This window comes from Oncorhynchus nerka, linkage group LG8 (assembly GCF_034236695.1).
Source record: "Oncorhynchus nerka isolate Pitt River linkage group LG8, Oner_Uvic_2.0, whole genome shotgun sequence".
Lineage (NCBI taxonomy): Eukaryota > Metazoa > Chordata > Actinopteri > Salmoniformes > Salmonidae > Oncorhynchus > Oncorhynchus nerka.
Genome location: NC_088403.1, coordinates 30,852,938 through 30,876,087, shown reverse-complemented (window position 1 = coordinate 30,876,087; position 23,150 = coordinate 30,852,938). Strand labels below are relative to the sequence as shown.

Sequence of the window (23,150 nt, the reverse complement as noted above, 5' to 3'; positions counted from 1 at the left end):
CGCGCCGGGGTGAGTCGTGGTACGGGATTGCAAGACTCCTTCCGTTCCTCCTTGTCACTTTTTAACAACTCCCCTGTAGACCGATATGTTTCCACCGCCTGGGCTATGTCGTCGGCTGACAACGGGTTGGCTTGCCCCACAACCCTTTTAAGTCACTGGGTAATTCTCTCAATATCTTGTCCACTACGAGAGTCTCTATCACATGTCCTACTCCCTTTCCAGGTTCTAGCCACTGTTTCGTCAGTCGTATTAAGGCGAAGATCTGGGCACGGACGGGTTGATCAGCTGTATAGGTCCATTGATGGAACTTTACAGCCCTATCTCTGGCAGTCAGCTGGTACCGGGACAGGATCTCGGTTTTTAGTCGCCCATAGTCCGCAGCTTCGTGGGAATCCAGGTCAAAATAGGCTTCCTGAGCCACCCCGGTCAAAAGAGGGGCTAATGCGCCGCCCATTCTGTGGGCGGCCACTCTTCCAAGGTGGCCGTCCTTTCGAAGGTCATGAGGAAGGCCTCAATATCATCCTCCTTGGAGAGACGAGGTAAGATGGCGTGAGCAGCCGCTCTTGGCTTAACTCTAGGTTCTTCTAGTCGGCTCAGCTGTTGTTGCAGGAGTTCTATGGTTGTCTGCTGTGCTGTGAACAATTGTTGTAGTAGGGCGTTATCCATCGTTCTTGAATGGTTCCTCCGGGTCTACTGGAAGAATCTTGATTTACTCACTTATCCTTGTGTCACTCGTCCACCTAATGCCCGCATCCTCCACCAATGTGAGCGTACCAAGTAATTAGGCGTCACTCTAAAGCGGGAAGGTGGAATAAACGAGTCAGGAAAAGGTTTTTCTGATTGAACACGGTTCTATATTGAGAGTATTTTGTCAACAAAAACATTCAAACATAATCAATGAAAAATCTTCCAAGGAAAAACACACATCTTCTTCTCCAGATGAAACAAGAACACAATAGGATAATCTTTAAACTACAACAAACATAAATCACGGTTTTGTCACCGTCTTAGTGGTTCTTTCAGCACAGCTTCTCTCTCTCGGTGGCCATCTTCCAGAGATAGTTTCCCCTTCTCTCTTCTGGTTCCATTCTCTCTTTTATAGGGGAAGGAGAGTATCTCATTAGTACCGTCAGCTGTGCTTAATTGACTCTGGTTACCTTGTCTCCCAGGCTCTGTTGGGCAACTATCCATGAGCCCAGCCTGCCCTCTAGTGGTCCGTCCACAGTCATCAATGTTATTTTCCCAACGATTGCACTTTAGCTTCTTAGAAGGGTCCCCGAGCTGCGTCCCCTTTTCCGGCGTCTTTTCTTCACGCCAAAGGTGTGGATCTGGGCCTGTTCCAGTTAAAGCAGGATATCCTTATCGTCGGACTCGTGAAAGGAAAACGTTTCTTCCAGTACTTGGTTATTTTCGGTCATATTAGACGGTAGCAGCAACATTATGTACACAATAAGGTTTAAAAAATAAGTTCCACAAAACGCCCCCAAAAATTACAAAATTGTACAATTGGTTGGGGGAATGTAAAACATCAGCCATGTTCTTCGGCTCCATCTTGTCATTTATGTAAAAAAAAAAAGCATCCTACTGGCTGCATGGCATGGTGGAACAATATGATGGAATATGCAGAATGGTTGGCCTGTCAGTCTCAAGGTTCTCCTCTCCAGAGCTGATGGCCTTTATACCTACCTTAGACAGGAAACCCAGTTTCACCTCTACATCCTAACCCCCTGTGACTCCACACCACTGGATTACCTCATCCCTCATCAGTCAGTCCCTCTCACGGTTCCAATCAGTGTTTCCTGCTTATGACTACTAATGTTATTGTCCTCTAAATGTTTTTCTTTACTGTAACACCAGTGTTACACTAGTGTATACATCCTGATGTTATACTAGGGAAAGTGTGTTTTGAGTGAGTACTTCAACAAGAATCAGCGACCTCTAAATAATTAAGACAGTTGCTCTGTGAGAAGGTGAACACCCATGTTCTCATTTAGCCATTGTTATGTAAATGCTGGCTGGAAAGTACCAGTGGCCTAACCTTGGCTCTAAGTCGGAGCAGGTTCACTGGAGGCCCAGCGAGACACGGGTGCCATCTTGGGTAGACAGATAGAGAAAAGTTAGAGCCTTTTGGGTAAAACCTCAATGGAAATGCGCCATCATGTCCTTTTTTTCAGGCCTATCGCCAGGCTATCAGACTGTTGAGCAACCATCACTAACCGTCTACCAAGTGATGCTCACTCACACAAACCACACACTCTATCAAACACACACTAACACACACACACAACCAATGCTGTTGTCCCATTTTATAGAAACATTAAACCACTGGACACTTCCCGTTTCACCTTGTGTATTTAAATACTGTATTCTTGATAAGATAATTATGTTCTCCAGGTACATAACCCAATTTAATTATGTTACTCTCAGTCTGCAGACCAGAATGTGTAAGATCCTGGTCGAATGAAACAGACGGAGGCCCAGCTAAATAGTCAAAAAGGTTTATTCACAGGAACGTTCCAAAGTCAAGAATACAAAATAATTCATTTTATACTGACTTCTCACGCCCACACATATGCACACACATTCACACAAACATACGCACACGCATACACACAAACATACGCACACACATGTCCTGCTACGCACACACTGTCTGTCTCACTACCCAGCCGACAGAGATAGTGACCTTGTCCTTGAGACGTACTCCCTGTTCTCTCCCAAATTTCTAGTCAGTTCGGCACCAAGCTCAGACAGTCTGTGTTTAAAATACCATAAAGACATATTGTTTTACCCTAATTCTGACTAGGACTACACATTTATTGATTATGATTTTATACATTGTAATCAATTCCATACAATTATATGTTTCAGGGCGGAATATTCTAATCATTCAATTAACAGGCAATTCTCACCTATCAATTCTCGATATGGCTCATTCTAACATCTCTACCACTTTACATCACATTTTAGTTACACTGTTTATACTGTTAGGTTCTGAACAAACAGACTAAAAACTCAAACGGAAGACTAGAAAAAGCTCAAAGCAAGTTTAATCACCCACTGGGTCAAACAGCTGCAAAAGACCAGGTATGATTACACAAGCGCAAGTATTTATACCTTCCTACTAGACGGAGTCAACTCCTTGCACATCTAGACAGCCAATACATCTCTGTTGCTAGTCAGGAACTTAATTGGTTCTTCTCCCTGGTGTCATCATGGCCTGATGCTAGAACCTTTGTGGGCGTGGAAGGATATGTGTGTGGGAAAAGACTGTTTCTTCTCACTTCATCAGTTTATTTGACCTCGGGCCGAATTCCTCGCTCCTTCCTGTCCCGTCTTTATCAGTGACTAAAACCAGATTGTTTTCCTTTGCCGTTCTCCTTAGGACCGTTGATATTCAACAATAGTTTACAGTCTGTAGCAAATGTTATCTGCACTCGTCTCACTCATTAACGTTCCATACACCATGTTCCTATTACCCCCTTCATTGACCCCAACCTTCCTTATACATCCAAAGTAATCAATAAGATATGGTAACATCAAGAAGTATATTTTAAGCTAGAATCAAACAATACACACTTATTTATATGCTGGGGTAGCAGGTAGTCAAGAGTGTTGGGCCAGTAACTGAAAGGTCGCTGGTTTGAATCACTGAGAAAAATCTGTCCCTTGAGCAAGGCAGTTAACCCTAATTTCTGTTAACCCTAATTTCTGTTAACCCTAAGTCTCTCTGGATAAGAGCGTCTGCTAAACGGCAAATATAATGTATTCTTGCCATAGCTCGCTCTAATATATAATTCTGATTATATCTTGTGTAAATTCATCCGGTGTGTATATATACATATAGATTACATTTAGACTGCTGTTACAGTCCTGTTTGGGTTGTTAATTGGATTCATTACGATGTGATTTTATGTTGTCGTTTTTTAAATACTTGTTTGACATTGTACTGCATTCTCAGGAGCTAGTAACAAGCATTTCGCTGCACCCAGCTGTAACATTCTAAACTGTGTACGTGACCAATAAACTTTGATTAGAATGTATTCTTTTTTTCCTGTGCAGCCCAGAGGGTTCCACTACAAAGCAGGACAAAAGGAGTTAGTCTGCTAACTTGCCTAAATATGATTTAACTTTATTTTTTAGAAAGCTACGCTTGAAATGGGCATGGTCGACAAACGAAAACCCATATCTAAGTTTAGCTTCTTTTTTTTTTTTTTTTTTTATGAACCAGAAAATCAATAGTTGTATCTGGTTGCTTATTGAAGTTAGCTGGCTTAATTAATCGTGACTGTAGTATTCCACTCTGGTCCAACCTGAGATTGGGCTCCCGGGTGGTGAAGTGGTCTAAGACACTGCATCACATCCAGCCGTGATTGGGAGTAGCATAAGGCGGCGCACAATTGGCCCAGTGTCATTCGGATTTGGCCGGGGTAGACTCTCATTGTAAATAAGAATTTGTCCTTAACTGACTTGCCTATAAAGGTCAAATAAAAAAACAATGTGCCAGTAGTTTAAAAGCTGGTGTGACTTGAGGGAAGTTGTCTACATAGCTAGGAATGAAGCCTCTGTTGTTATGTTAACTGTTTAACATTCACTTCAAGGTTGCATCACCTCACGGTTGGAGATAGTTGTTGTGTGGTCAGTTGTCATAATTTTGATTTCTCAGGTTTAATCCTGAGAAAGGGCATTGGATATCAACAATGCCATATTATACACCAAATAGATGTGGAGGGTCAACTTGACCTGAGGTGGAACTCTCCTCCTGCCCAGGCTGCTATTTGTGGGGCACAGGCTCCTCCTAATATGAGTGTGTACAATGTTGATGGTGTCAGTTGGTTGTGAATTGTGCGCAGCTCTCTAAATTTCAACCCATAATGTCTGAACTGGCAGTCACATGTCCTAGACATGTTTCAGAGATGCAGTGTATGTTAGAAAAATCAACACCTTGGTTGATGGATAACCATTGCAGAGTTTTCACAACTGTTTCCCTCTTCTTTTTTTTCTCTAGAATTAAACTCTTCAATTCAACTTTTGAGGATGGTGCCCCATAATGCTTGAAATGCTACTCAGCTCAATGTGCTGGGACAGATAGAGCTGACACAACATGTATAACGCTTGTGAAAATGCCAGATCAAGAGACTGGAGCGACGGTGACGGATACAGCCGCCATAATATGGCTCACTGGGAAAGTGCTCCCCCAGCTGGAGAAAGACAGTACCTCACCCAACAGGCAAGGGAACACCAGTGGCTGAACCGTGAGGATGAAGCTGCCGTGCGGGCCCACTACAATTCCCATCAACAAAACTCTCAGATGGACTTCCGTGGACATCGGACACAAGAGACCCAGCCGCCTCTGTATCATCAAGACCATCACAGAAATCAGAACATAAGGGATAGGCCCAATCTCTATGGACCCTTGAGAGAACCGGCACCTCCTAATGTAACCTTACACTGCAGTGGAGAGAGAACAGTAACGTGGGCTAACCATGAACCCCACTTCCCCAGCAATGACTTTTTACCCCACTCAACGTCGAAAGAGGGCATGAGGATATTTCCCATCACCATAACACCGACCAGGATTATCTGGTTGGTCGTGGAGTGAATCATAACAATCTCCATTACTTGGAAAGCAAATGGCAGATGTTCGATGGACATGCTAGAGGACATTGCCATGTACATTCAAGGGGACATTTTACTGAATGCTCAAGGGGATGTTCTAGGGGTGATTCCTGTGGAAATTCTAGGGGTGGTTCTAGTGTATGTTCTCTGGGTGGTTCCAGGGGTCAGTCTAGTGGACGTTCTCGGGGTGGTTCCAGGGGTCGGTCTAGTGGACGTTCTCGGGGTGGTTCCAGGGGTCAGTCTAGTGGACGTTCGAGGGCCCATTCCAAAGCAGCCAGCCATGGTATACTAGGACCTAGTGTTCCTTCCCAAGCTATAACACAAAAAACAGATAATCTTCCTGGCAATGTTGCTCTTGTTTCTCACACCCAGACCTCTGTCACCACTGACCAGCAATATGCTCCCTCTCCTCCCAAACCTCTCACTGAGACACTTCAGGAAAAACCTCCTCATAAACATAAGATCTCACTCAATGAAATACAGGACTGGCTCCACAGTGTTTTAAGATCTAAAAATGGACCCATAAATGGGAACAACTCAACACAAGACCCCTCCCAGGCACAACAATTCAGCACAGAGAAGATGGATATTTTACAAGCAGGCAAAAGGCACCTACATAGTAACACCAAAGACAACCAGGCGAGGCCCCCTGAGAGGTTTAGTCCTGAGGACTCCACTATACGGCTGGAGATTAAGTCCACCCCCAGGTGCATGACCCTGACGGCAGTCGCCACCACTCCGCCCCCTGTGGCTATTGTCCCTCCAATGGGTCCACAGCAGTCCCCAGAGCCAATGGAGACAGAGAATACAGGCGATGAGCTGCCATTTAAGATTTTACGGGCCTGGTCCATCAACGAACAACAAGTGGAAAGCCTGTGGGAAAGAGCTAAAGATGATGCAAGTTCTCTCTCTGTCCGAAATGAGCCGGTTCAAGTTGAGAGTTTTATGGAGTATGATAAGCCTGTAGATGCATCTGCAACAAGTTCACTGGCATCTACTGGAGAGGACAATGATGAGGTCCTTCAGGTCATCACACAGACAGACAAGAGTTCACCTTCACCATTTGTCCACACCATCCCTCAGGCAACTGATATTGTATGCACCGGAGGTACCCAGACAATCGTGGAAGTTAGCTCCAACGGCGCAGATGAGAGATCTCTTGTTTTGTCCACAATTGCTGAAGTTCAGTTCAAGTTACGTACGCTGCAGCAACTGGTTAGTTATCGGGAGAAGGCAGCAACAATCACAGAGGCAAAGGATGGTTGTCTAGAAGCCATATTGGAGCAGTATTGGGGCGGGGAAACCTCTAACCTGGTAGAAGCTTTAAAAGATAAAAGGGATAAGGAAATCATGCGAGATGTGTCTGCCTGGGCCGCAGAGGATGAGGAAGCAGTGGTTCTCTTTGCAGTCAGTGGTATATCACTGGGGGAAGTGGTCGAGAAGTTTCCCATTCAAGCGCATGTTGACAGCTCTTCCCAAGTGGGTTACAGGTCATCCTGGTTAAATGTCAACGAGAAGCTGAATGACATTGACAAAGAATCTGGAAGAGCTTGGTCTCTCTGGTTCATACCAGATAAAGCAGAGGAGAGTTCCAAAGTTGTTGGGGGAGTCAAAATGGATGACACCTTCCACAGCGAGATGGAGACTGTGGAATTTCCTGCACGACAACCTGTTGAAGCAACAGACTCAGACCTCAAAACAAACATAGACCTCATGATGGTTGCAGACTCCTCAACAGGCACAGACCTCCCAACAGATGCAGACTCAGAGACCGAACCCCTTTCCCCAATGATTTTGACCGTCCTCACACCAGAGGATGCTGTGAAACTGCTTGCTGAAACAGAGGCACCAGGCGCAGACCTCACAACAGACTCAAACTGCCCAACAAATGCAGACCTCACAACCGACTCGGACACAGACCCCCTTTCCCCAATGCATTTGACCGTCCTGACATCTGAGGATGCCATGAGACTGTTTTGCCAGATCGAAAATGGCTCTGACCTCCAACTCGGGTCCCATGAACCATGCTCTGAAGACAAAGACGAGACAAAGACAAAGCAACCAGAGAATATAGAAAGTGGCAGCTTAGATAAGTCCTGCTACTGTCCTTGTATTATTGAAACTGACAATGGGTTTGAAAGTGGCCTATGCACCAGTTGTCAGAGGGAGAAAGGACTGCAGCAAGGTACAAGATGCTTAACAATCGCTCAATGCTTTACCCTGTTAGATACAAGCGACAATTCAGATCAGGAGACAGAAGAGGTCCCTAAGGACTCTGGGGGGAAGGCGACTGGGGACAATCAATGCAGGGACAAGAAGCAGATACATTCAACTGAAGAAGAGGGTGATGACAATCAATCCTGTGACAATAAGACAGAGGGAGAAATGCAGCAATGGACAGGTGTCATACCGATCACTGACTTTTTTTTCTGGTCAGATACAATTGAGGATTCAGATCAGGAGACAGAGGAGGACCCTAATGAACAACATGCTCAGATTGAGGCTCATGCTTCTAATGTTAAAAGGACAGAGCCTGAAACTGATGCCAAAGCACCATGTGAGTCAGCCCAAGAACATACTACCCAAAACAAAGTCAGTCCTGGTTCTGAGGATAGGGAAATGCCGCAAGAGAAGGACCAAGACTGCAGGACGAGTACATTACCACTTCCCAAGGTTGAAAACCCCTCTAAGTTAAGAGCTAACATCATAGCAGACAAGTGGTGTTCACCTGTAGAGGACTGTGGTTCACCTGCAGAGAAGTATGACAAAGTTGCTGACTTTGTCACTCAATACAAAACCTGCAACTCAAAGAAAAAAGTAAAAGAAAAAATGGAAAAGGAGGAAACCCTCCATCCAACATCATCTGACAGACAAAAGCCCAAGAAACGCCATGGGAGAGCAGAGAGGGGACAGTCACCATCCCAACCCCCTAAGAGCTCTGGGGTGAAGGCAACTTTGAATAATCAACGCAGGGACAAGAAGCCACATGCGTCACACAAGAGGAGACATTTGACTGAGAGCGATGAAAGTCGATGCAAAGACAAGAAGAGGGGATCATCAACCAAGAAAGAGCGTGAGGGCAGTCAATCCAGGGACAATAAGCCACCGAAGAGGAGACATTCAACTGAGAAAGAGAGTGAGGACAATCAAAGTAGAGGCAAGAAGGGGAGACTTTCAATGGAACAACTGGGTGAGGCCAGTCAATCTAGGGACAAGACGTCACAGAAGAGGAGAAATTCAACTAAAACTGAAAGCAGGAACTCCAAAGAGTTCCAGTGCCAGTTGGTGGAAAGCGAGAGCGACAGAGGCAGTAAGAAGTCACCGCCGTGCCCTGGGGTGAAAACCCTCCATGTGCTGGGATCCTCATCTACCACTGTTCCTCTCAAACTCTCCCTAAACATCTGCAAACAGCCTTCCACAAATGGCTCACCCTCAACACATACTGAGGAAGTCCCCAAAAGGCCAAAGACTAAAACCCCATACAAAACTAGCAGACACCACTCCCCTGCAATGTCGGTGTCTCCTGTTGTCAAAGAGAGGCAGAGGAACGGTGTGAAACACAAGCAAAAAATTCAACCCCTAAAAGTCAGATTGAAAAAGCTGTCCTTACCCAAACATCTGGTCAGGAAAGGTTCACCACCAAGGCAGAAGAGGGTGGAGGATAGAGGAGACCCTCTGAGTTTAGGGGTAATGGTCTCTAAGAATCCTGACTCGTACAAGAAACTAAAACGTAAGGCGGAGCGCGACTTGACATCCCAACAGATGTTGTCAAAGATTCCGAAGGTGTTGAATATGAATGAGACAGGAAAGTTGTCAAAAAGCGAGCGTGAGCGCGACTCGCTGCCCCGCAAGCCAAAGCTGCCAAGGATTCTGAAGCTTCTAAGAACTCAAGTGGTTTCAAAGGATGGGAATGAGAGAGAGAACAGAGAAGAGACATCTCCCAGTGCTTCACCTGAATCACAAATGCTGAACAAACCTGCAAGAGTGGCACACAAGCCCAAACCTTGTATCAAGCCTGCCAGTCCCAATGGTTATAGCCCAGGTAGTCATGCTTGCTCTAATCCGGCTAGGATATCAGAGCAACATGGCAATGGACATTTTGGGGCAAAAGTTACTGCGAGGCAGCAGGTGTTCTCAGATTGGGAGAGCAGCTTTGTCCCGACTCCAACCCCCCGGACTCGTAGACGATCAGGGTGTCCTCCAGAGGAAGTGGAAGGTCCACAGGCCAGTCCCAGGTGCAGCTCGGAGACCAGGATTATTCGATCCATTCTAAAACGTGTCGATTCTCTGCCGAAACCCAAGCGGAATGTCAGCTTTCCTTTGGATCCAATGAACGTGCACTACTTCAATCCCCGTGAATATGAAAATCACGTAATGTTCAACAGGTCTTACACAGATCCGGAAGATGCACAGCCTTCTGACGATGAAGAGGAAGATGCTTCTGTGAACTGCCAGAATCTGAAGGAACAGTCCCCTCTTAGGGAAGAGAAGCGGCAAGATGTAGGGGAGCTGAAGCCTGGACCAAGCGCTGCATGTGATAAGAGCTTCAAAAGGAAGTGGGAAATGCAGGAGCCTGCTGCCATTTTGATGAAGAAGAGCATTGTTCAGGCAAAGCATTTGACAAAGTCTCTCCATCATGAACCTCCAAAAGACTCCAGACACTCGGGTAAGGACACTAATCACAAGCCACTGGCAAAAGAAAATGGCATGTATTCCCTCTACGTTTTTGTGTAATATGTATAGCTAGCATTGGAATTCAAAACAACCACACAGAATAACACACGACAAGTCGATATTTAGATGCATTTGATTGGATTTCCAGTTATTGACAAGTTCTTCTGGTTACAGCAAGAAAAACTGGAGTTTGTTACAAGTGGTCAGAGAAGCAGAGGAAGAGGCCCAATGAAACTGAAGGTACGTCGCAGGCTATGCCAGCCTCACGTGGTAGGCTACTTTTGCAATTGCACCAATGATTTCCCAGTATTTCAAACAGAGTTGAATATGTATTTTTACTTTTAGAAAAGTGTCAGACGTAGACCGTTTCATGTTGTGTTCTGATTGGGAATCATCTAGATGAAAGGATATTATGTTATTTATAGGAGCTGGGTAGTGAACTCAAGTGTATTATGCAATTGTACACAGGCCTGTGAGCCTGGTTCAATATGACCTAAGTAAAATTGGGTGGACAGACGGGTGTATTTTGAAACTCTCACAGAATGGGACTTAATTCATTACCATATGTAATTGATAATTCCATTTTTATTTCCATCACATTTTGACCACACCCCTTTTGATTTGAACAGAGCGTCCCGTACATATTTGCCCATGGTAGAAGATGTCAGAAAGTGACTTTTTGGACCAAAATGCCAAAACATTCAGGAGATAGAGGTGCCCAAAGTTGACAATTTTGCATACCCTACCGTACATCCATGTCTTCATCACTGGAAAGGTAAACGGTTGAGTTTGATATCATTTAAAAGCTTCCAAAAAAGTATTGGCAAGAGTATGCTGTGTCTCAACCGATGGTGGTCACAACATATTCACCTCAGATTATGTAAATGAGGGTTTAAGATACAGTGGATGAAAAAAAAAAACAAGAGTTTACATTTTTTTGATAATTGATGTTAAAAGTAAAACAAATAATAAAGAGTTTAAAGTTTTTGCATACACTGAATGGGATATGCAAAATTGGTCAACAACAAGCACTTTTGTCTCCTAAATGTTTTGGCATTTGGGTCAAAAAAGCCACTTTTCCAACCACTTCTACCATGGGCAAATATAAATGGAAAGTTTCATTCAAATCAAAAGGGGTGCAGTCAAAAAGTGATTCTAATCAAATGGTTACGACCCATAAAGCATAGAATGAGCTTGGGGAAAATGTTGATGTACTTGTTCAGAGTGTACAAAACCTTTTTATTAGAAATCAGCCTCATCGATGAGAACGTCAATACCAACTTGTTGGGTAACTGAAACCCATGTAAGTGTGACTTGTGTTGACTGGGTTGGAATATGTTCTAGCCACGTTTTTAAGTATATGCTGAGGCAGTGTTCCCAGGATCCTGTGTACATTGAATAGACTTTTGAACTGAAAAGTTGCCTTACTGATCCTTCATCTCCACTTGGAAAGCCACTTGCTGGGGGGACGGCTACTTCCTACAGTGCTAATGTGAATATTTATCACCTGCTTTCTTATGCTTGCCTCTTTAGGCACCTCTCTGAATGCAAGCCTCCCTCACGGTCACCATCCAGGTTCCTCTCAGAATGCAAGCCTCCCTCACGGTCACCATCCAGGTTCCTCTCAGAATGTAAGCCCCCATCGTGGTTACCATTCATCCTCCAGCCAAGGGAGAAGAGTTGAGCCAATGGCCAGTCACCATAGCTCTCCTGTCGGCGAATGGAACGAGCGGTGGTCAGGAGATTTGTAAGCATATCAGTCGGCCCTGACAGGATACACGAGACGGGAACAGTAGTTGATGGCAACTGGCAAAGATAATACTTTTTCCTCAAACCTGACATTATTCATATGCTGTTCTTTAAAAAAAAAAACTTGAAACATTACAGACAGCCATATTTAGGCTACATTATGCAGTTGACTTTTCTACATGTTTTTATCTGTTTTTAAATGAATAGACATCTGATTTCTCTCCCTATAATAGGTTCGGTTAGCTGTGGTTGAAACCGTCAGACGTATGTTTTATATACCACGTGTTACTGTTACTCTTAAGGGTGATTGGTGTTCGGTTACTCGTACACTTATAGTATTGTTTGCCTACATTGTTAGAGCGTCATAGTGATTGAATCATCATAGTGATGGTATTGTACATTGTATTAAGTTTGTTTACAGTCTTTTTTTAAATTGACTATTTGTTTTATTGCAGCCAGAACCAAAGCTAAAGGGGAGAAACCAGACTGAGCGTATTGTTTTATGAGATTCTGCTGTCTCATACACAAAGAAATGTGTCAATTGTAACATGTTTTTTTTAACACTGGTGATAAAATGAATCAGATATCCGTCATCAAATGATATTTGAAGCCAATGTCACTTTGTTTGATGTGGTTCCTTGCACTGGGTTTTTAGTTATCTGTGGCAGTAGATGTTGCTTGTAGTTAAATTCAACTACTGCTAATGTTTTGGGTATTGTGGAATGGTGTGTACTTTACAGGTCACTGGTTTTATACTTTGTCTTAAACATTGGTCGAAATGCCATTTTTGTTTTTCAGATTTTGTCCGTTTTGATATTGTACTGTTTTATTTTACCTCTGATGTTTACTGTGTTATGGCACTGAACTAATATAAAAATACAGAAAATATGTTTTTGTTGGTACCTGTCCTCTCAAGACTACACAGCATCCAAGGAAGAGAATTGTAGTATTATTTACCCTACACCACCAGCCAAAGACCACATTTGAGAGACACACAGTTACGCCACCAGAGGGAAGCAAAGTACAATGTTAATGTTCCTTTCATTTCAGTCACTCGCTTGTGCAAGGCTTCTCCCTTCTCCTATGTGTTGAGACTTGAGAGACTCACATAGGTGAGTGGATCAGAACAGATAACAGAATCTTCAGTCATGTTTTCTGTTTCTACACAACACTTATTGTGCATTTATTGAAGAAAGCCAAGCGGAAACTGCTGCCTACAAGGACCAAGGGTGGTGGAGGCCTGTTGAGAATGTCTAGAATATATAAGGCATGAGGGTGTGTGGTATATGGCCCGCGTTGTGTTATGCCTAAGAACAGCTCTTAGCTGTGGTATATAAAATAAAAATCCTTTATTTAACTAGGCAAGTCATTTAAGAACAAATTCTTATTTACAATGACAGCCTACACCGACCAAACCTGGGCCAATTGTGCACCGCCCTATGGTACTCCCAATCACGGCCAGTTGTGATACAGCATGGATTCGAACCAGGGTGTCTGTAGTGATGCCTCTAGCACTGAGATTTTTATTTATTTATTTTATTTATTTCACCTTTATTTAACCAGGTAAGCAAGTTGAGAACAAGTTCTCATTTACAATTGCGACCTGGCCAAGATAAAGCAAAGCAGTTCGACACATACAACGACACAGAGTTACACATGGAGTAAAACAAACATACAGTCAATAATACAGTAAAAAAAAAAAAAAAAAAAAACAAGTCTATATACAATGTGAGCAAATTAGGTGAGAAGGGAGGTAAAGGCAAAAAAGGCCATGGTGGCAAAGTAAATACAATATAGCAAGTAAAACACTGGAATGGTAGTATTGCAATGGAAGAATGTGCAAAGTAGAAATAAAAATAATGGGGTGCAAAGGAGCAAAATAATTAAATACAGTTGGGAAAGAGGTAGTTGTTTGGGCTAAATTATAGGTGGGCTATGTACAGGTGCAGTAATCTGTAAGATGCTCTGACAGTTGGTGCTTAAAGCTAGTGAGGGAGATAAGTGTTTCCAATTTAAGAGATTTTTGTAGTTCGTTCCAGTCATTGGCAGCAGAGAACTGGAAGGAGAGGCGGCCAAAGAAAGAATTGGTTTTGGGGGTGACTAGAGAGATATACCTGCTGGAGCGTGTGCTACAGGTGGGAGATGCTATGGTGACCAGCGAGCTGAGATAAGGGGGGACTTTACCTAGCAGGGTCTTGTAGATGACATGGAGCCAGTGGGTTTGGCGACGAGTATGAAGCGAGGGCCAGCCAACGAGAGCGTACAGGTCGCAATGGTGGGTAGTATATGGGGCTTTGGTGACAAAACGGATAGCACTGTGATAGACTGCATCCAATTTGTTGAGTAGGGTATTGGAGGCTATTTTGTAAATGACATCGCCAAAGTCGAGGATTGGTAGGATGGTCAGTTTTACAAGGGTATGTTTGGCAGCATGAGTGAAGGATGCTTTGTTGCGAAATAGGAAGCCAATTCTAGATTTAACTTTGGATTGGAGATGTTTGATATGGGTCTGGAAGGAGAGTTTACAGTCTAACCAGACACCTAAGTATTTGTAGTTGTCCACGTATTCTAAGTCAGAGCCGTCCAGAGTAGTGATGTTGGACAGGCGGGTAGGTGCAGGTAGCGATCGGTTGAAGAGCATGCATTTAGTTTTACTTGTATTTAAGAGCAATTGGAGGCCACGGAAGGAGAGTTGTATGGCATTGAAGCTTGCCTGGAGGGTTGTTAACACAGTGTCCAAAGAAGGGCCGGAAGTATACAGAATGGTGTCGTCTGCATAGAGGTGGATCAGAGACTCACCAGCAGCAAGAGCGACCTCATTGATGTATACAGAGAAGAGAGTCGGTCCAAGAATTGAACCCTGTGGCACCCCCATAGAGACTGCCAGAGGTCCGGACAGCAGACCCTCCGATTTGACACACTGAACTCTATCAGAGAAGTAGTTGGTGAACCAGGCGAGGCAATCATTTGAGAAACCAAGGCTGTCGAGTCTGCCGATGAGGATGTGGTGGTTGACAGAGTCGAAAGCCTTGGCCAGATCAATGAATACGGCTGCACAGTAATGTTTCTTATCGATGGCGGTTAAGATATCGTTTAGGACCTTGAGCGTGGCTGAGGTGCACCCATGACCAGCTCTGAAACCAGATTGCATAGCAGAGAAGGTATGGTGAGATTCGAAATGGTCGGTAATCTGTTTGTTGACTTGGCTTTCGAAGACCTTAGAAAGGCATGGTAGGATAGATATAGGTCTGTAGCAGTTTGGGTCAGAGTGTCCCCCCTTTGAAGAGGGGGATGACCGCAGCTGCTTTCCAATCTTTGGGAATCTCAGATGACACGAAAGAGAGGTTGAACAGGCTAGTAATAGGGGTGGCAACAATTTCGGCAGATAATTTTAGAAAGAAAGGGTCCAGATTGTCTAGCCCGGCTGATTTGTAGGGGTCCAGATTTTTCAGCTCTTTCAGAACTTCAGCTGAATGGATTTGGGAGAAGGAGAAATGGGGAAGGCTTGGGCGAGTTGCTGTTGGGGGTGCAGTGCTGTTGACCGGGGTAGGAGTTGCCAGGTGGAAAGCATGGCCAGCCGTAGAAAAATGCTTATTGAAATTCTCAATTATGGTGGATTTATCAGTGGTGACAGTGTTTCCTATCTTCAGTGCAGTGGGCAGCTGGGAGGAGGTGTTCTTATTCTCCATGGACTTTACAGTGTCCCAGAACTTTTTAGAGTTAGTGTTGCAGGAAGCAAATTTCTGCTTGAAAAAGCTAGCCTTGGCTTTTCTAACTGCCTGTGTATAACGGTTTCTAGCTTCCCTGAACAGCTGCATATCACGGGTACTGTTCGATGCTAATGCAGAACGCCATAGGATGTTTTTGTGTTGGTTAAGGGCAGTCAGGTCTGGGGAGAACCAAGGGCTATATCTGTTCCTGGTTCTAATTTTCTTGAATGGGGCATGTTTATTTAACATTGTTAGGAAGGCATTTTTAAAAATATCCAGGCATCCTCTACTGACGGGATGAGATCAATATCCTTCCAGGACACCCCGGCCAGGTCGATTAGAAAGGCCTGCTCGCTGAAGTGTTTCAGGGAGCGTTTTACAGTGATGAGTGGAGGTCGTTTGACCGCTGACCCATTACGGATGCAGGCAATGAGGCAGTGATCGCTGAGATCTTGGTTGAAGACAGCAGAGGTGTATTTAGAGGGGAAGTTGGTTAGGATGATATCTATGAGGGTGCCCGTGTTTAAGGCTTTGGGGGTACCTGGTAGGTTCATTGATAATTTGTGTGAGATTGAGGGCATCAAGTTTAGATTGTAGGATGGCTGGGGTGTTAAGCATGTTCCAGTTTAGGTCGCCTAGCAGCACGAGCTCTGAAGATAGATGGGGGCAATCAGTTCACATATGGTGTCCAGAGCACAGCTGGGAGCAGAGGGTGGTCTATAGCAGGCGGCAACGGTGAGAGACTTGTTTTTAGAGAGGTGGATTTTTAAAAGTAGAAGTTCAAATTGTTTGGGTACAGACCTGGATAGTAGGACAGAACTCTGCAGGCTATCTTTGCAGTAGATTGCAACACCGCCCCCTTTAGCAGTTCTATCTTGTCTGAAAATGTTGTAGTTTGGAATTAAAATTTCTGAATTTTTGGTGGTCTTCCTAAGCCAGGATTCAGACACAGCTAGAACATCCGGGTTGGCAGAGTGTGCTAAAGCAGTGAAAAGAACAAACTTAGGGAGGAGGCTTCTAATGTTAACATGCATGAAACCAAGGCTATTACGGTTACAGAAGTCATCAAAAGAGAGCGCCTGGGGAATAGGAGTGGAGCTAGGCACTGCAGGGCCTGGATTCACCTCTACATCGCCAGAGGAACATAGGAGGAGAAGAATAAGGGTACGGCTAAAAGCAATAAGAATTGGTCGTCTAGAACGTCTGGAACAGAGAGTAAAAGGAGGTTTCTGGGGGCGATAAAATAGCATCAAGGTATAATGTACAGACAAAGGTATGGTAGGATGTGAGTACAGTGGAGGTAAACCTAGGTATTGAGTGATGAAGAGAGAGATATTGTCTCTAGAAACATCATTGAAACCAGGAGATGTCATTGCATGTGTGGGTGGTGGAACTAATAAGTTGGATAAGGTATAGTGAGCAGGACTAGAGGCTCTACAGTGAAATAAGCCAATAAACACTAACCAGAACAGCAATGGACAAGACATATTGACATTAAGGAGAGGCATCCTTAGTCGAGTGATCAAAAAGGGTCCAGGGAGTGGAGAGGTTGGTTTGGGGGTCACGGCGATTTAGACAGCTAGCCAGGACATCGGTAGCAAGCTAGCATAGGATGGAGGTCTGTTGTTAGCCACCTCTTGCGTTCCGTCAGTAGATTAGTGGAGTTCCGTGTTGTAGAGGGGATTAGTCCAAATCACACAACAACAAAAAAATAAAAACAATAGATATAGTTATAGAGGCCCAAGAAGAAACATGTTAATAATAAAAATAAATAAATTGTCTATTCTGAGAGCATCCGGTAAGACAGCTAACGGTTAGCAGGCCGCAGATGGGCATTCAGGTAACGTCGCGACGGAGGAGCAAGCCGGATCTCCTTCGGGTAGATAACGTCGGCAGTCCAGTTGTGAAGGCCCGGAGGGGCTCCGTGTAGGCAGTAAAACGGGTCCGGATAGGTGACTGCAGCCCAGGAGTGATTGACGGAGCTCAGGAGTGGTTGACGGAGCTCGCTAGCTCCGGAGTAATTGATGTTTGCTCCGGAATCGACGAAAGCAGATAGACACACGGATAGCAGCCAGCTAGCTGTGAGATCCGGGAGTGAATGTCCAGAGAGCAGTTGAAATCCAGGGACATGGAGAGAAAAAAATCGGTCCGGTATGTTCCGTTCCGAGCCGCGCTGCGCCGTACAAAACTGGCGATAGATTTTCGAGTTAAAGGATAGCTAATGACCACAAACCGTGGTTAGCTGAATACGAACGAGTTGCCAGTAAAGAAGCTAACTAGCTTCTGATTAGCTTCTGGCTAGCTCCTGGCTAGCTTCTGGCTAGCTTCTTGGAGGATTGCAGATTTGATTGCAGATTTGAGGTAAATAATACGTATTTATACATATCAATTGGTGAGGCAGGTTGCAGGAGAGTGTATTGAAGATGAGTTGATGGAAAATAAAAATAAAAATAATGCAGTGCCTTAGACCGCTGCGCCATTCAGGAGCCACAAAATTGGCGATATACCACAAACCCCGAGGTGCCTTATTGCAATTATAAACTCGTTACCAAAGTAATTAGAGCAGTACAAATAACTTTTTTTGTCATACCCGTGATATACGGTCTGATATAACAGCCCATCAACATTCAGGGCTCAATCCACCCAGTTTATAATAAAATATCTCTTCATGAGTTGAAAAGTCCTAAACTTACATACTTGATGTCAGCTTGCTTTTGTTTCTGTTTTCCTCAACCCCAGTTTTTTTTACTTAATAGGCTACAGGATTCTGTACATGGCTGACCTTGCCTGGGGGATCGTAGGGTTCAAATCCAGCCAGTATTCAGCCAATGTAATGGTAGCCTTTCTCTTCTATTCTCCTCCCTGTTCTCCCCTTTCATTTCTCAGACTCTGTGACAGGAAAACAGGTTCTCAGCAAGGGGTCATAATATCACACTGTCCTCTGACTGGCTGTAAATGAGCTGTGTGTGTTTTGATCTCAGCTGCACAGGTGTCAGAGGAGAGGCACTGGGCTGTGGAGGAAAAGGCCCTTCCCAGCACAGTGCTAAAACTCTCATGGTCATTAACCTCACCTCGCCAGTCATTAACCTGAGGAAGTCCATTGTGTTTGTTGCATGGGATAGGAATATTGGGGAAATAACAGGCTTAATACTGTATGTTAGGCCCATCTCATGAGATAATGTCCATTATAAATAATTGAATTAACCTTAATTCTGAGAAAATTAAACAGCCTGCAGAATATTGATTAACATGTAGACAACATACAGTGCACATTATCCACCTAATGTATGCATCAGATTTGATTTGAATGTCCCGCCCTGCCACGCGTCGAGCCTCCACCCTCGCGAGGCATGGAAGCAAGCACTCACACACTCCGAGCTCATCCCATTCGGTTCGATCAGTATTGTCTGTGCGACCGAGAACCAGCAAGTGTTCTCTTCGATATTTCAATCAATTTAAATATGTATTTGACGAAGAGTAAACTAATTTAATCTTGCGTCGGAGCACTATTATTCTGCCATTTACAAAGACTAAAGGATAGTTTTAAAACCAGATTCATTATCGCTATGTAGATGTCTCGGTTGGAGTACTAGGAACGGGAGGACACTGATCTGTGTTCCAAGATGAGTGGGACCAACGCGGCGTCTGGAGCGGCGCCCTGCCGCTTCGCTCACTACTTTGTGATATGCGGAATAGACACCGAAACTGGGCTGGAACCGGACGAATTAGCCGGTAAGATTACTTACTTATTGAAATTAACCTTTTCCATATGAGGTAACTATACAAAAACAACTGTTTTTTTTCTTTAAACGGACTATTTCAATTTAAACTAATACACATGAATCTTAGTGACATTATCAGTGCATATCATTTATTTGGAACAAAGTTTACAGTCTCTGAAGGTCATAAATGATGTGCTGTGTTTAAAAACAACATCATTAGGACAATGGCTACAGTTGCAGCCTGACTTCACCTTGTTTACATTATTGTAGTCTCTGGTAAACTGGGTTAAAGGTATTGGGGACATTTCTCCACTTGTTTGTCAGACCTGTCCTTGCTGATTGTGTGGACTAAAGAGAGAGAGAGAAAGCAATGGCTATAATGTCGTCATTTCAACGATAAAACGCCAACACTTCTCATGAGGCTGGTGTTTCAGTGCTGAACATTGGAGGCTTTTATGATGTTTTTGTTTACAAAGGCTGCTACTAAGGATAATCATTGTTATTTGAATAATAAAATAGTTAACACCCCCCATTAACCCGTCCTCAGTCAAGAAGAGCTGAAATTCTACATCTGCACATATTCAAGGTTCAATCAGCTTTGGACTCAGGTCCTTTCTCTGTTTAGTGAGGCTGTGTGTTTGTTCAGTGCAATTGCAAGCTCTCAGTACTCCCTGTTAACCATGCAGGTCCAGTATTGATTTCAGGGTCGCCCCCTTCAGTTTTGCATCAGTGACTGAACAAAGTGCACAGCCCCCTAAGCACAAAGTAGAGACCCTCCATCGATCCTCAGCCAGCCCCCCACTGGGCTGCGTTCAGGGGCCAACTGGGCTGCGTTCAGAGTCGCTGGAACACTGCCAAATTGCAGTGCTCTGGTGTTGCAGCATGTTTTTAATTTGTTTGCAGCCTGTTCATATTGAATTACCCGGCAGATTCCGACTCTTATTCTCCTGTTGAATATAAACCTTTCCTCTGTGACATAATACTTCTATAGGAAAGGGAGCTTTCTTTGACATTGAGAGCTTTGCACATGTGGTTCTGTTGGATGAGTAGACGGTGTTACCGTGTGGTCGTGTCATACTGTTGTTGCATATGCATACTTGACGGCCTGTGTGTGTGTTCATGGAACAGCCTTACCTGAAGTGAGTGAGCTGTGCTTCTGATTTGAATCCTTTGTCCTTCGGGAAACAGCTCTTGTAGTACTTTCCAAGCACTAGAATGGGAGGATTCGGGATTCCTTTAGTTGCGTGTTTAATCAGACACATTTAGCCTCTCTATGGGGGCAGGATGTTAGGACAGTCAAAGAGTGCTGTCGGGGTGTTATTTTGTGGCTAATCGTTTGATTCTGTGAGGATTAGTTTATGACACTGTGGGATGTTCCTGTCTCGTCTCTATAAATGTGTGTGTGTTGTCTCTGTGATTAAGTTCATGTTTCTCTTTATCTGCTTGTGGTTAGGTCTGCATCGGAGCCATTTGTTGCCAGTGTGTGTGTTGCTCTCAGGCTGTGGCGTGTCGTTGATCCTCAGATGTGACACTGCTGAGCATCCACCACACTGAGCCCATATGCCTCCCTGTCTGCTGCCCTCACACTGATCACCCCAACCCTCTGATCATCTGCCTGTGTGTCTGTGTGAAACTGGGGCACAAGTTAACAGTCGGAGGAGTTGAGCCATCGGCTGTTAGGAAAGGAGAGGAAAGGACAGGGTGAGAGAAAGAGATGGTGTGTCGGAGTGATTTGGTAGAAGAGTGGACAGAGTGATGATGCCAGTGTTGCTGTGGATTTAGATCATTCAGAGACTGTATCTCTGGTGTGGTGATTAACAAAGCATTGTGGGACCGAGTTTTAGTTTCTTTAGGGGATTTGTCAAATCTGTCTCCAGACATTAGTTGAGACGCCACCATCTGTCAACTTTACTGTTAATCCCACATACTACTACTACTCAGCGAAGTCTCTCAGGAAGTACTATACCTGTACTTGGGCATTATGGTACAGTGTGTCTACGGGTCTCTGTGATTAGGTTGTGTGTTTGAGGAGTATGGTAGTTGATTCTACAACATTTTCTCCGTTGATCTTCTAGTAGTTGATCGTGTGCTGTTGTGGTGGTCCGTTAACGTAGCGCTGTTTATCCACAGACACGGCGGGAAAAGGTCTAGTAGAATCCATTACAGGAGCCATTTGTAGACCGTTATCTCCTCCCCCTCTCCCTCGCCTCTTTCCCCCTCCTCAGCATCCCAATCTCTCCCCAGGGCTTTGTCATCTGCCCCGGTGAACAACTGAACATCCCACACTGACATTAATATGCAATTCAGATTAGGCTGCTCGGTCGCCCATCACTCTCCTCCCCCACGACACTCCTCAGATGGCCGTGATGGATATCATTGACATCAACATGTCGCCACTCGCTATGGGCTTCTTCATTCTTATCTGTCGCTATAGCAGCCCACGCCTGACTTGTATCCTGTTTTACAGTGGCTGGTTAGGTCTGGGCTGGTTTCGGTCTGATCCACATTAAGCTCAGGCTCGGCCTTTCTTATATTGGGCTATGAATGTGGCTATGATTCCCCTCCTTCCATCCCCCTCCCAGTCCCTTTGTGCGGCAGTAGGCCAGTTTCCCCAGGCCCATTGTTCTAGGCACCCGGGCCAGACTTCCTCTGGATTTGAATGCATGCTTGTGTGTGTGTGGGTGGGGGGGTGTAACTTTCCCAGTGGATGCCATCTATTTCCCTAGGTGTGTGTGTAGTATTTTTACATTCAGTGAGCATGGTAGTACCACACTTTTCGTTGGCTTTGACCTCCATGCTTGTCCTTCAGAGATGAAACATTTCCAAAGTGGAGGAGAGTTGAAGTGGCTGTCACTCCAATTAAAGAGATAGTTTGGGATTTTGTCTATGAAGCCCTTTATCTACTATCCCTTAGTCAGATGAACTCATGGATACCATTGTTGTGTCTCTGTGTCCAGTATGAAGGAAGTTAAGAGGTACTTTTGCGATCCAATGATAACTAGCGTTAGCACAATGACTGGAAGTCTATGGGAACAGCTAGCATGTTACAAGTGCATCTGATTCTTGGGAGGTAGATAAAAGGCTCCATTGCCAAAATCCCAAAGTATCGCTTTAATGGAGGCACTATAATAGAAGTCTCACTCACTGACTTGTCAGAGTCTTGAAGTGGTTTATATATATCCTGGCTGTTGACTAAAGCGACAGAAATAGTTCCACTCTTACAGAGGCCCGCCACCAATGTGTTGTTCATTCCCTGTATTCTAGGACCAGGTGCATTGTGGTCAGGGGGGGGTGGCGCTGAAAAGTGAGACTGGGGTGTGTGCTATTCTGGGAGGCAGGGTTGGCACCAGCTGTAGAGGGAAAGCTATTAGGTCTGTGCTCCTTCCTTGTGAGCCTCCCCTCTCCTCACCCCTTCCTCACCTCGTACGCCTCACTCTAATCCCCCACTGATGGGAAAGACATCCAGGAAAGCATCCATAAATATGAAATGAAGTAGTCTTACCGACAAACATCACAAACACACTTAAGATACAGCCTGTACCAGTACACAACAGATTAACAACAGATGTTTAGGTTCGGCTTTCAGTAAGCAGTCCTGCAATGATGCTATGTACACCGTCAGGTGAGAATGTTCATTTGTAGTCGATCCGGTCTCTTTGGAAGGGGTGTGGAAAGG

General features: G+C 44.6%; 2 protein-coding genes across 14 annotated transcripts in view; both read left to right on the top strand.

The window, feature by feature from the left end:
• The window catches only part of LOC115133125 (uncharacterized), a 30,753-nt gene extending 17,823 nt beyond the window's left edge, over positions 1 to 12,930 (top strand). Inside the window, exons 2-4 of one of the 2 annotated variants that reach the window (XM_029666034.2) lie at positions 5,009 to 10,285; positions 10,468 to 10,563; positions 11,827 to 12,930. In XM_029666034.2, coding sequence (XP_029521894.2) covers positions 5,641 to 10,285; positions 10,468 to 10,563; positions 11,827 to 12,044 — 4,959 coding nt within the window. In that variant the 5' untranslated portion in view covers positions 5,009 to 5,640 and the 3' untranslated portion in view covers positions 12,045 to 12,930. The remainder of the gene's footprint in view (positions 1 to 5,008; positions 10,286 to 10,467; positions 10,564 to 11,826) is intronic. The other variant, XM_065021681.1, reaches the window with a different exon arrangement.
• Positions 12,931 to 19,123: 6,193 nt separating this feature from the next.
• Positions 19,124 to 23,150, top strand: part of LOC115133124 (DENN domain-containing protein 5B-like) — a 76,311-nt gene continuing 72,284 nt past the window's right edge. For 8 of the 12 annotated variants that reach the window (XM_065021678.1, XM_065021673.1, XM_065021672.1 and 5 more), the window contains exon 1: positions 19,125 to 19,484. In XM_065021678.1, coding sequence (XP_064877750.1) covers positions 19,376 to 19,484 — 109 coding nt within the window. In that variant the 5' untranslated portion in view covers positions 19,125 to 19,375. Of the gene's footprint in view, positions 19,485 to 23,150 lie in introns of all 12 variants that reach the window. The other 4 variants (XM_065021680.1, XM_065021679.1, XM_065021677.1 and 1 more) reach the window with 2 other exon arrangements.